At 44.4% G+C, this 12,581-nt stretch overlaps 1 protein-coding gene across 5 annotated transcripts in view; it reads left to right on the forward strand.

The window, feature by feature from the left end:
* The first annotated feature begins 468 nt into the window (after positions 1 to 468).
* The window catches only part of BRINP3 (BMP/retinoic acid inducible neural specific 3), a 206,350-nt gene continuing 194,237 nt past the window's right edge, over positions 469 to 12,581 (forward strand). For 2 of the 5 annotated variants that reach the window (XM_074597152.1, XM_074597148.1), the window contains exon 1: positions 469 to 1,164. In XM_074597152.1, coding sequence (XP_074453253.1) covers positions 1,094 to 1,164 — 71 coding nt within the window. In that variant the 5' untranslated portion in view covers positions 469 to 1,093. Of the gene's footprint in view, positions 1,165 to 4,507; positions 4,618 to 10,852; positions 10,912 to 12,581 lie in introns of those variants that run through there. The other 3 variants (XM_074597149.1, XM_074597151.1, XM_074597150.1) reach the window with 3 other exon arrangements.

Here is a 12,581-nt window from a genome sequence, read left to right on the forward strand (position 1 = left end):
CCGCGATGTCCTCCTCCCCGCCTCGGTCCGAGAAGCCGGTTCCCCGCGCAAGGGCTCTCGACGCCGCCTTTCCCCGCCGGGGACAGTCAGCGAGCCCCGGCCAGGACCGGGGAGGATGAGGGGGCCACGGCCGGGCGAGCAGGCAGGCGCCGGCTGGGAGAGACAGCTCCGGGGAAACCTGTCTGCGCAAAAAAAAAAAAAAAAAAAAATCTGAAACAAAGGCTTAGCCGAGGGTAGGGGGAGAGGCTGGGAGCGGGGGTCCTCTTACCCGGTCGATACCGCCGCTGTGGCTCGCTGGATTGCGGGTGGAGAAGGAGGAGGAGGAGGAGGAGGAGGAGCGGGTGCCGCGCAATCCAGCAGCGCCCCCCCGCGCCCCCCCTCCGGGTCGTGCCGTGCGCCCCCGGCTGTGTCGCGTACCCCGGCGAAGCCGCCGCCGTCCGCCCCCTGCTTCGCGGCCCCCCGCAGGCGGTTCCCCTCCTCTCCCGCCCTCCTCCAACAACCCCCCCCCCCTACCCCCGAGGGAGACTGGCCAAGTCCTGCAAATCCCGAGCCCGGCGCAGGGAGCTCTGTGGAGCGGGCAGCCCCGGGACTCGGCCGGTGTCCCCTCCCCGGAGCCCCGGCCCGCCCCTCCGCCGCGGCTGGTGGGATGAGCGCCTCTCCCGTCCCTCTCCGGACCGCCTCGGCTCGCTACAGCCTCCCACTTCCCGGTGCAGCCTCGTCTCTCCTCCACATGGCTTGGCAAAACCCCTCTCCTGCCGCCCGCTGTTGAGATTCCACAATTTGTTATTCTTTCCTTGAGGATCACTACCATCACCACCAAAAAAACAACCCACCCCAACCTCGGCAAATCCTATCCCTTCCCCGCAACTCCTCTTGCTATTCGGATTTCCTTCCCTCTCTCCTCCTCCTCCCACTCCCCCACCCCCCCATTTCTTTGGGTCTTGAGTCTCTCTCTCCCCTACACACACACACACGCCTTGGCACACACGGTGTGAATGGTTTGTGGTACTTGCTGCTGCGCCACACAGAAACCGCTGATGGTTTTCCAAAGTCCCACCACCACGCAAAGCCCTGCCCTAGCCTGAAGCCGAAGATGCTGGACTATATGCTTGCAGTCGGGATGCATTTTGCTCACAGCCGCTTCGCCTCCTGCAATTTCATCCGGTAAGTGGGTTTTATTTTCACGTTCCGATTGCGTGTTTTCCACAAAAAGGACATTAAAAAAAAAAAAAAACAAACAGAAGAAGAAAAAAGAAAAAGCAACGTCTCAATTGCCTCGCCTTTCTTCTGAACCTTTCAGTAGCCTGCCTGGCTCCACTTTCTGAACTCGAAGAAATTATAAAGCACCGACCCTGCTTGCCCGCATCGCTTCCGTACGTTAGTCGCCGCTCTGGGCGCTAAGTTGCAATCCGCACCGCAGTCTCACTCGCGGAGTCTTTACCATTCCACTGCTTATTCATCACGTTTTATTAATGTTTTCGTCAGGCGCTGTACCTGCTACGTTCCCTAGTTTAATCCTTGCAGATACAGCTGCTGGCATGGATGCTGGAAGGGCTATGTAAGGGCTTCTCCCCGTGTAAGAAGATGGACAGAAATCGCTAGTGGTTAAGGGAGTCGCGAGCGTGTCAAAAGGAGTGTCTGGAAGTCTGTGTGGGGAGATAAGGTGGAAAAGTTCATTACTCTTTCTCATCCCCTGCAGAAGCTTGGATTGGATTGGGGGGGGGCGGGGGGGGAGGAGGCGGGGGGGGTAGTAATTCTCCAGAAGGGATAGGAAAGGATTTCCAGATTTCCAGACCCTAATTAAATCTGTCCTGTCGCTTGCGCTGGAAGGTGACATCGCAGCGGGATGCGTGGGCAGGGGATGCGGGGCGGGCTGCGGCCGGCGCGGGGGGAGCAGCCGCCTCTTGCCCGCCCGCCGCCTGCTCTCTCTTCACGCCCTGCCCGCATTCCTGAATCCCATCGCGCCTCCTGATCTTCTTTATTACTATTTGCGGGAATACCTATGTTTTTAACGGCCTGAGGAATGCAGGGTAGGAGGGGGGTGTCGCCTTCACAAAACGTATGCTTATATATTTATCTACCTGCCGCGTTTTGAAGCGTAGAATATCTTTTCAATCAAGTAGGGGATGTTTTACTTTGAAAGAGAAGAGGACCAAGGGAAATAAACACTTTTTGTTAAAAAAAGGACGAGTGCCTTCAGAGTGCTATTTGTGGCTAATACTTCCAGTATTTCTGTGTCTCTAATTAGCCACAGAGATCAACCCACGTCCAATAGCAGAAGGTAGGGTTGGAACATGTTACTTCTCACGGGGAGGTATTGACTGGGCTCCATTTAACTCTGTCATTTGGTGTGCAGGATGAGTGTGTGTGTGTGCAGTCATGTCTCCAAAGCAGTACGTGCAGAGATCACAAGGAAGGTGTTAAAAGGCTTACAAGCAGGTAGAGATGCCAGTGAGAAATACACGAGATCTGAATTTATTGTCTGGTGGCAAGCAGAGGACAGAAAAGACCAACGTCCCCTTCAATACCATGCTCCTGAGAGTGCTCCCCCCCACCTCTTCCCTCCACCCCCCCACTCCCGCCTCCAAATTGCTGACTGACGTCGGGAAAGGGGGAGTGAAAAAGCCCTTCAAGCGTGGGATCCAAAATTCATCCTTCCTCCAGCTCCTCTCTTCTCTCAGCAGCTCGATTCACCCCCCGACCCACCCCCCCTATGTCTACTTCTCTTCCTTACAGCTAAGCATCTTTCTCCTGGAGTCTGTCCTCTAGGAGGGTTTTCCCATTACCATCATTGCCGACCTGCCTCCTCCTGCCCCGGGACCCTGCATTCAGGACGGGGGTAATTAACCAAATCCCAGCCACTTTTCCTGAATTACCGCCCTCTGACGCTGCTGCGATCCTCCCGCACCAGGCTGCTCAGGAAAGTTTCCGAGCAGTCATACTCCCTTTCCCTTCCTAGGTATAGAGGATTACCTACGTAAGAGCGTTTCAAAAGCTTTACCTGATTTTTAATCCTAAAAAACCAATCAACCAACCAAAAACACCCAAACCCACCACAAAACAAAAAACCACAACAAAACCCAAAAAACCCTTGGGGAAAAAAAACCCAACAGGAATTCCTGAGGGATTAACTCGCCGTGGGAATAGCTCACCCGGTGAGCATCACCTCACCGTGCTAGTTAAATGATAGTGCTCTGCAGAAGAGATTTATGTGCCCATCAGCAGAATATTTCCCGGATTTAAGAGTACTCTGTAATTCCCTCTGTGCCGACGGAGTGGGAGATGGTAGCACACAGGATGAGGGCAGTGGCGTTGTTTAGTTCACAGTCACTGTGATGGATGGCAGTAAAACGGTGCCTGGGTAGTAAAACTGACACAGGTTGGACCGGGTGGCGTTTCTACGCTCAGCAGAAGGCAGGGTGGACAGACACACCAAATCCTTTGCATACCAACATCAAATAAATCAATGCAATTAATGTAAGCTTAATGGGCAATTGCAACAAGAAAGCGGGAGGTATGCTTAATAGAGAAGATTCCCATTAGCCTTGATGGTTCATTTCCAGCGCTCATCTCCCCCCGACCAGAGGATACCCTCTGCTTACATTGGGCTGGATGACTCGGAAAAAAACAGAAATGCCAGGCACTAGCCTGGCGGATTTTTGCTATGCTTTTGTTGGTTCTTTTGCTTTTTGCTATGAAAGGCTGCTAGTGTGTAAATACCTCCCAAGCTCCATGGCCCATTCGTGAGGGAATGGTCCCAAACAGCCCTCTTCCCGTCATCTAGGTGTCCAGCCTCCCTGTCTGTGTCTGGCTTCACTATCAAGGATTACCTCCACCTCCTCTGCTACCTTGATCTACCCTGGAGCTGCATGGCTTTGGAACTCCCTTTTGACCAGGAGTTCATTTCCTAACTTCAAATATTGGCTGTGGCAGGCGGATACACAGGGAGGGGGCTCTGGCAGAGGAAACACCTTTAAATATGCATGTCAACGTCCAGCCTGCTGGATCATCCGCCCAGACTTAGCCTTACACCTTGCACCATTCCTTCAAGTTGTGCGTGTCCCCGGGATGAGGTCCCACGGGGAAGGGGTGGAGGGAAGGGGAGAGGCTGGTGGGGGGCTCCCCGCAGCATCAGGAAGGGCTCCGGGTGAAGTGAGCTCCTTCAACTGGTCAGCAACACCGGGCTGCCAGAACCCCCAGCCTCTCACCAGCCTCAGCAGGAGAGGGTAGCTGGCTGCTTCCATCTCCTTGCCTGCCACTTTGTAGGGAAAAAGGAGAAATCAAACCTCCAAGGGAGGGGGCACCTGCTCCACTCCAGCCCAGAAGCCACCCGACTGTGCAGGCTCGCCAAGGCTGCCTGCAGCGGGGAGGAGGAGAGACTCGGCTGTAAAGGGTTAATGGAGGGTTGCAGGGTGCTCTAAGCATGAGTCCTGTGTGTGCCTCATCGATGCACCAGCCAATCCTAGGCAACAGAAGCATGAACTATATGTAGCATGGTGTAAAAAGCGAGGTAAAGAAAATAGGGTGTAAACTGTCACGGTATATCAGAAGACAGGAGACCTGCTTTTTTGGGCTACGGTTTCTGTGCTACTTGCGGACCACCATGCATTTAAAAAGGTAAGGGCTTTGTTACCAGCAATCTGTATTATGGTTCACTTCCGAATTCAAGTACATTTTCTGTGTACCTTTCCTTAAGGGTTACATTGTGTAGTGCAGAGTGGGAAGAAATTGGAATATGGTATGATTTACTGTTTGGGAATTCTTCTGAAAGATGACATCAGTTTCAAGTTGTAACGATTTCTTGTAGAGATTAACAAGTGTATGCATGTGAACTAAATTAAATTAATGACTGGCAGAAAAATGTAATGTGTGGGATAAGTGAAGGATCTTCTATTATAGAATCAAAATCAGTCATGGATCCATATCAAATGAAGGCCAGTGTGAGACAGACCTGATTTTGAAAAAAAAACTATAGAGGGTAATTCAGAGACGTGTATCTGACAAGCAAGTCTGACAGAAGAAACAAAAATAACTTATTTCCTAGAAAAGCCCACGTCTAACTTTATTTAAATATGGCAACACAAGAGAATGCTATAAAAAGAAGTGAAGTCAAAACCTAATAGAGCGTATTTTCAAAGATGAGTGACTCTGACACATTAAGTATACAGAGATAAAGCTATAGTGGCCCTACTTACATTTACAAGATATAAGACATAACTTAGGAGGAGCAATCCATTTAGATATCAGGCTTTACAGACTGCTGTCAATGCTCAACTCCAACCGTACAAGGAGTTACTCATTTTAAATAGGTGCTCTGCCAACTTTACCATAAGACCTAGCTTTCAGAATAGAAACATTTGACTTGTATCTCTTCCTCTCTGTATCCAAGCATAGCAACAGAACCATAGTCTTAGATGCCGTTGCAGTGCTAATTATCAGAGGTCCATAAAGAAAATACCTACAAATTCTGACCTTCAACCATTTTTTTCTTTCTAAAACACATACATGATTTAAGTGGGGGAGGAAAAAAATAAAAAGGTCTGTTGTATTTTCAGTAAGCTGATCCACCTCCAGCGAGAGCCAGCTTTCCCAGCAGACGCTGAGTTCACCAGAGTTACTGTGTTTGGGGTGCTTGTTCATGAAATGCTGAAACACTGTGAGTGAAAACGTTAACTAGGAAACATGAAAACAAGCAGCTGAACATTTTACAGATCTCGCTGCAGAAGGCAGCATTTGGACAACAAGCCAACAAAACAACTTGAGGATCTTTGAGTGATGTAATCACCCCATCCCATCCTTTCCCGTTTTTTTCTACTACTGCCTGAATGCTATTGTGAAGAACTGAAGTCTACTCATTGTTTACACCAATGCGTGTCTGAAAAGTTATTTCTTTAGTCACATAGATTGCAGGGACTTTTCACTCCTCTCAGTCCCAGGTAGAGTCAATGATTTATGGGGCTAAAATAGTTTTATTTCATTTGGATTAATTTGAAACTGGGTGATCATATCTGACTGTAATCAGCCTAAGACATTTCTTGCTTGAGATTTCAACAGGAAAATGCAACACCTACTGAAAACAAAATAAAGCCCTTTTTACCAGCAAGCTTTCTTATTCAGCAATTTTTGAAAATCTAAATGGAAAATTGGAAGATCAATCAATTAACCTAAGTTTTTGCTTAGAAGAAAAAGGGAGTGGTGGGAAGCATTAGATGATACTTTCTGGAAACATTAAGTGTTTTCTAGCTGGCACGTATGCCTAGTGTAGCCCTTTCTTATTCCTCCCAAAGCTTCGTCTCTCCTCAAAATGAGAAGTAGACACTGATCTTTTTATTATTTTTTTTCATTCCTGAAACACTAGTAACCACATGGGAGTAAAATCACCAGAAATACATTTTTGACAAATAGAGCCAAAATACTCTTTCAGAAAGGTCGCATTAAAGAAAACTACCCTGTTTGACTGCTGCAGGTAGTAACTTACAGCTACTCATTTTATGGGGAAGTTATCTTACTTTTCTTCTTGATCTCATCCTATATCCTCAAAAGAGAGAGCATTTTTTTAAAATAAAATTGCAACCACATTCTCGTCGTAGCATTGTTTTCCTATTGTTCAATATGTCTGCTGTTCAGTGATGGCCTGATCTCGCACAATTAAAGGAGATCAGAGCATTGCTATTAACTTCAGTGAAAGCAAGATCAATTTCCAAGATAATAACTTGGAATCAAGATTAACTTCAGTTTTAGGAAAAAAAAAAAAAAAGTCAGCATCATGAAGTTACATGCTGCATGCTGAGCAATGTAAGGCTTTGCTTATCTTGAGTCAAAGAGCATCAAAATACTAAAGAACTGAAGGATTTTTCACCTGATCTTATGTTGTTTTAGGTCTCAGTATGCTATCATAATTCACAAATCAACATTTTTCTATATGAAGTTCAGCAATATTAAGAGAGCTCAATTTTCTGAAATGCCCCGCTGATCTGCAGGCACTCAGTACTTTGTGACTCAAGTCTTCATACTGCTGAAAGCTAGAATGCGAATCATTTGGCCTTCTAGCTCCGAAAGTAATCATTTATATGTGCCACAGTAAGTGTGCATACATAAACATAGTTTGTATACACACATGCATACACAGATACAAATATGTATGGTATATACTACACATATCCACCCATTCATCCCTCCACACACATGCTACGTACAATTATTCCTTTGCCCTGGATCATACCATGTGATTCATTATTTAGCACAGCCTTTTCCCTGTCTCCTGTTCAAAGTCTCCACTTGCTCTCTGTGCCACAAAATAACGCGCTGACAAGAGGAAAGAAGGACACTTTCTGCCATGTCAAAGCTTTTCATGTTTAAATAATGAACCTCTCACAAAGGCCACAGATTTTCTTCCACCTTCAAAAGAAGATTGACCAGGCAATATATACTGTTAGCTAAATGAAGGCTATTAAACTGTAGTGGTTTCTCTTCTAATGAGGTGAGAACCTCAGGCTCATCAGTTAGATACCTATACCATAGCAGTAACATTAATGGTGATCAGAAAATTCTGCTAATTTGCAGTAACACCTTCACTACCACATCTACCGGCACTTGATTAATGAGAAAAGTGGTTTCTAAGGTATTTATTATACATGGCCAAGTAAAGGATTTAAATCTGGGGAATCAGAGCACTACTTTATACCTTTAATCCCATATTATTCATGGCTACTGAGAACTCTGCAGAGCTAATTTAGCTCTTTCAGTGCTTATAAATCTATTGGAAATAACAAAAAACACCTGGTTAACTGAATATGGATGACCACTCCAAAGTCTAATGGAATTATTAAAATCCATTATAAATACTTTTCTTCTTCATCTTCCCCCCCCTTCTCTACCGAAATTTCAATTTTTAAGGAAGCTTAAGATCACTGGTGAAAAGTACCACTGCATGCTGAAAAATGGCATTGTGGATTGAAGGGTCAGCCCAAAAGTATATTTTTAATTAGCTATTTTTCACCTAAAACATTATTGATCCCTACTCATTAGCAGTTTGGAGGACAGACATAACAACTATTTATTACAACAAATTTTATCTTCCATAATTTTTTTTTGTTTGCTTTGTACTTAATGTGCAGCCCTAAATGTTAGAATTGCTGAATTTTGAACACGAAGTTTTACATACGTGTAGTTTATAGACATACATGTACTTTAGCATCTTGACAGTGATCATATCAGCCCTTGTATTTACTTACAGGAAAGATTCAAAACAGTGCAATCAGAATGTCAGAACCTTTTGTTCTTCCATCCTGAACTGCCATCTGATCTACAGGGCAGGGCTGATACCCACCTCTGTTCCTTGAGAATGTGTAGATGCTCAGTATTTCTCAGATTAATCACCTTATTCCTTAGTATTGTACCAACATTTCTAATGAAGACGCTTGTTTATGTAAAGCAGCAATGTTTATGCAAGTGGAGACTCATCCTGCTGCCAGCCTCTGGAGACTGAATTTATTTCACATACAGCTATTAGTTGGGGGTGGCCATGAGCTGATGATGTTCTCTTTAATCACTGCTCCTGTGGTATATGAATCGGACTCATTGGCTTAAAAAGTAAAAGCTTTACTAACTTACTAAAGTACCCTTTAAGCTATGACTTAGCATGCGTTTACTAGATTGATTCACATTAGTTGAAGAGACAGTAGTGCCTTTTTTTGAAAGGTAGTCTTACTTATAAAACAGCTTAATTTCTTCCTACTGTTTTGTTTTGGCTAGGCAATGTCTAGAATATTTTCTTTCTCGCAGTCTTTCTGGAGAAGAAAAAAAGAGGCTATAATAAAGAAAACCTATGTTCCTCATACTTAGAGAGACTGCGGTGATCTGTAATCTCTAATAAATGGACTAGGTGTCTCTCATCCTGCACTGAAAATAGACTAGCTGGAAGTTTAAAGCTTTTCAGCATTAGCTTAGCACCTTTCTATTAAATCAGAATGTGTTTTTCTATGAGTTACAAGAAATAGTGATAATTTTGTAATAACATGGTTTTAGACTGTGATGTAGCTAAATTAAAACAATAAGGGAGATTGTAATTTGTGATGAAACTCTAAAACACAGACTTTCTCCCCTTGTAACATGATGTTCGCAAGAAAGACATCTTTTAGCAGACAGGGTTTTTGTCTCTCTAATTTAGTAACTTATTCCAAATTTGTCAAAAATCAAGACTTACAAGGAAGCTTTGGTGTTATATTTATATGACACAGCAGGCTGCCCAGTACACATGACATAATAATTGCTTGTACAATCAAGCTTTGTATATTATCCATCCTGAGATGCAATTAGGTCCAGACTGGCTTGCTGAAGCTTGAATCTTTGCTCAGTCAGCCATAAAGTCCCTGCTTTCACTATAAAAAATTAATAGCTATAACATGAACATTTAAGAGGATCTGGCTATTGCCCATATACTTGCTACAGGCTTAGAATGTTGCGGCAAAGGGACTTATGAAAAGTCACGCAACAGTTTACAGTAGGATCAGATGTAGAGCCATGGTCTCCTGAATCCTCTGAGAGTCCTGTCTAGGGAGCTTGCACAACAGATAAGTTGTTTCTCACAGGAGGACAGTGGTGGTGTAAGTTCTTTTTTTTTTTTTTCCTTTTTCTGCTACCATAAATAGGTTTAAGCTTAGGAACCTGAAAGGAGTTTTAACCATCTATATACGCCAGCTGAAAACCGGCTACACAATCTGTAATCAACTGTACAATATGATATGAGCTCTGGAGCACCTTAGTCTGAAAGTCATAATAGCAGAGCAAAACAAAAACATTACCCTTCTATTAGATATCAATGTTAAGAAACAAAATATATAAAATAATCCATTCTTATTGTAAAGTATCCAGAAAAGTACACACAAAGAAAAACATCATGCTATTACGTCTTTATGGAGATTATTTCTAACTACTGGTCTAACTAGTCATTTTCACATGGAAAATAACATCAAGAAGAGTGTAAATCCTTGATCAGATATCACTTAGCTAAAATCCCAGGGCTATGTCCCATGCCTGAGCCAGAGCTCCTAAACTAAGAAATTCATTCTTAAAAATAAAAAGCCTCTTTTTTTTTTTGTGATAACATTTTGAAACACAAACACGACTATGGATTAGGTTAGGTAATATCTGAAGGGATGGAGGTCTATGAAACTGGACTGTAAGCTGAATTTTGTATATATGTCCACATTACAGTCGATAGAGTTCATTGCTGCTTCTTAAGACCAGAGAACAGCTACACAGCATTATTTTTTCTCTTCATTATTGTACAAACAATATTAGCACTTCAACAGCTTCAAAGAAACTTCTGTTTTTGCCCGAGACCGACAATTACTTTCCTCTCCACCATTCTCTGAACATTTGTTGCAGAATATCCAGAAACAGAAATTTTAAGCAGCAACAAATATAGTCAGCCACTCTATTAGTAGAGTGAACATCTTCCTTTTTATTTTAGGACATTTTTGTCACCCAATGATTTGAAAGTACTCTAGAAACATTAGTTGTTCAGGCTCCACAATACCTTCCTTTCCTGATCTTATGAACAGAAACTATAATTAAAGAAGGTTAAGGGACTTGTCAATGGTTATACAGTAAAATCAGAGCTATACTTCAAGGTGTACTCCAAGTACTCTCCTTCTATAAACTGAATCTTCTTCAGTTCAACTAACTGTTGGTGAGCAAAGTTTCCTCCCACCCCATCTCATTTTAGCCTGATAGGAGTCCTTCTGCATTAGAGAATAATCAGTTATATTTGGATTGTTCTTTAGACTTGAAAACCTAGAACCAAAGTCTTAGTGTACAACCTCTAAGTTGCTGCTTCCTCCCATTCTAGATGGCAACAACTGAAGCACCCCTGGGTTTTAAAACTAGTAGAAGGATGAAATTAAACAGGTAAGAGCTGTTTGTTACTCTGATGTGGTGTACTGGATATAGCTAGCTTACATCTGACTTAGTATGGACACTCTTTCCATAGCCTGCTAATACTTGGCTGACAAATTGGTCCCAAGAACTGTCTGGGGACTAACAGCTATGGGTTAAAAGGAGACATACTACTAGAACTCGTACTTCACAACTTTCCAGTGATAGTTTAATATTTAGTTTTAGGGTGTGCTCTTTGCAAATCCTAAGGACCTACTTAATTGCTATTAACACACACTCAATGAAATTATCATAAGAGAAAATATTGAACATTTTAAAAGTTAAACATTGAGTTTTAAAAAATTCCAGTGAGCTGGAATGTAAGCTTCTAGACATCTGTCTCCTGTTAGGATTTTCTACAAACTCAAATGCTCCAGTATGCAAAGCTGTATGTCACAGTGATACATGTCAGCTTGTACATGATGAAAAACTGGATCAGAAACTCTGCCTATGCTGTTCTTTTCTATTCCTTCCTCTTAGGGATGCACCAATCCTGAGCCTGGAGAAAGTGGTATTTGAATACCAACCAGCTCTCTTGATCCCCCCTACCTTCCAGAGCCCTAGCCCACAGGATCTCTCCAAGCAGTTTCTTGAAGAGGTCAAAGTTAACCCTCCTGAAGTCCAAGGTTGCAATCCCACTTGTTTTGTGCATACTACCCATGATCCTGAACTCCATCTTCTTGTGATCACTACAGCCAAGGCTGCCCCCAACCTGATCGGCTTCCCCATCGGCTTCCCCATCCTGATCAGGCAGCCTGTAATAAACACCCACAACAGTGTCTCTCATATTTGCCTGCCCCTTAATCCTTACCCACAAGCTCTCAACTCTCTCTTCATCCACCCCTAGGGAGAGCTCGAAACATTCCAGATGCTGTCTCACATAAAGAGCAACTCCACCACCACGCCTTGCTGGCCTGTCATTCCTGAAACAGACATAGCCATCCATGATAGTGTTCCAGTCATGTGAGCTATCCCACCACGTCTCAGTAATGGAAATGCGACTGCACACAGATCTCCAGCTCTTTGTGTTTATTCCCCATGCTGCATGCATTGGTGTATAAGCATTTCAGAGCAGGAGCTGTGTGTGTAGTTTTCACCCTGGAGGGGTGGTAGGCCTTCTGGTTCTCAAAAACACTGTCACACTCCCCCACAAGTGCTGAGCTACTACACCCAGGCACCTCACAGGCAGGCCCAGCAGCATCCCCACCCCCTCTTCAAATCTAGTTTAAAGCTCTCTCAACGAGGCCTGATAACTCTTGTCCTAGAACCCTTTTCCCCCTGCAAGCCCGTCACCAGCAGGCCTGGCGTCTTGTAAATCAGGCCATGGTGAAAGAACCCGAAGTCCTGTCAGTAGCACCAGGCTCGGAGCCAGGCATTGATCTGCTGGCTCCTCCTATTTACCCCCTCATCATTCCTCGCAACTGGGGGGATGAGGAAGACACAACTTGCGCTCCTGATCCCTTGACCAGTCATCCCAAGGTCCTGAAATCTCTCTTCATTTCCCTCAGACTTCTCACTACCTCGTCACTGCCTACCTGAAAGATCAAAACGGGGTAATAATCTGAGGGCCTTACCAGGGAAGGAAGCTTCCTCTTCATGTCCTTGACCTGGGCTCCAGGGAGGCGGCAGGCCTCCCTATGTAG

Source organism: Larus michahellis, chromosome 8 (genome assembly GCF_964199755.1).
Source record: "Larus michahellis chromosome 8, bLarMic1.1, whole genome shotgun sequence".
Taxonomy (NCBI): Eukaryota; Metazoa; Chordata; class Aves; order Charadriiformes; family Laridae; genus Larus; species Larus michahellis.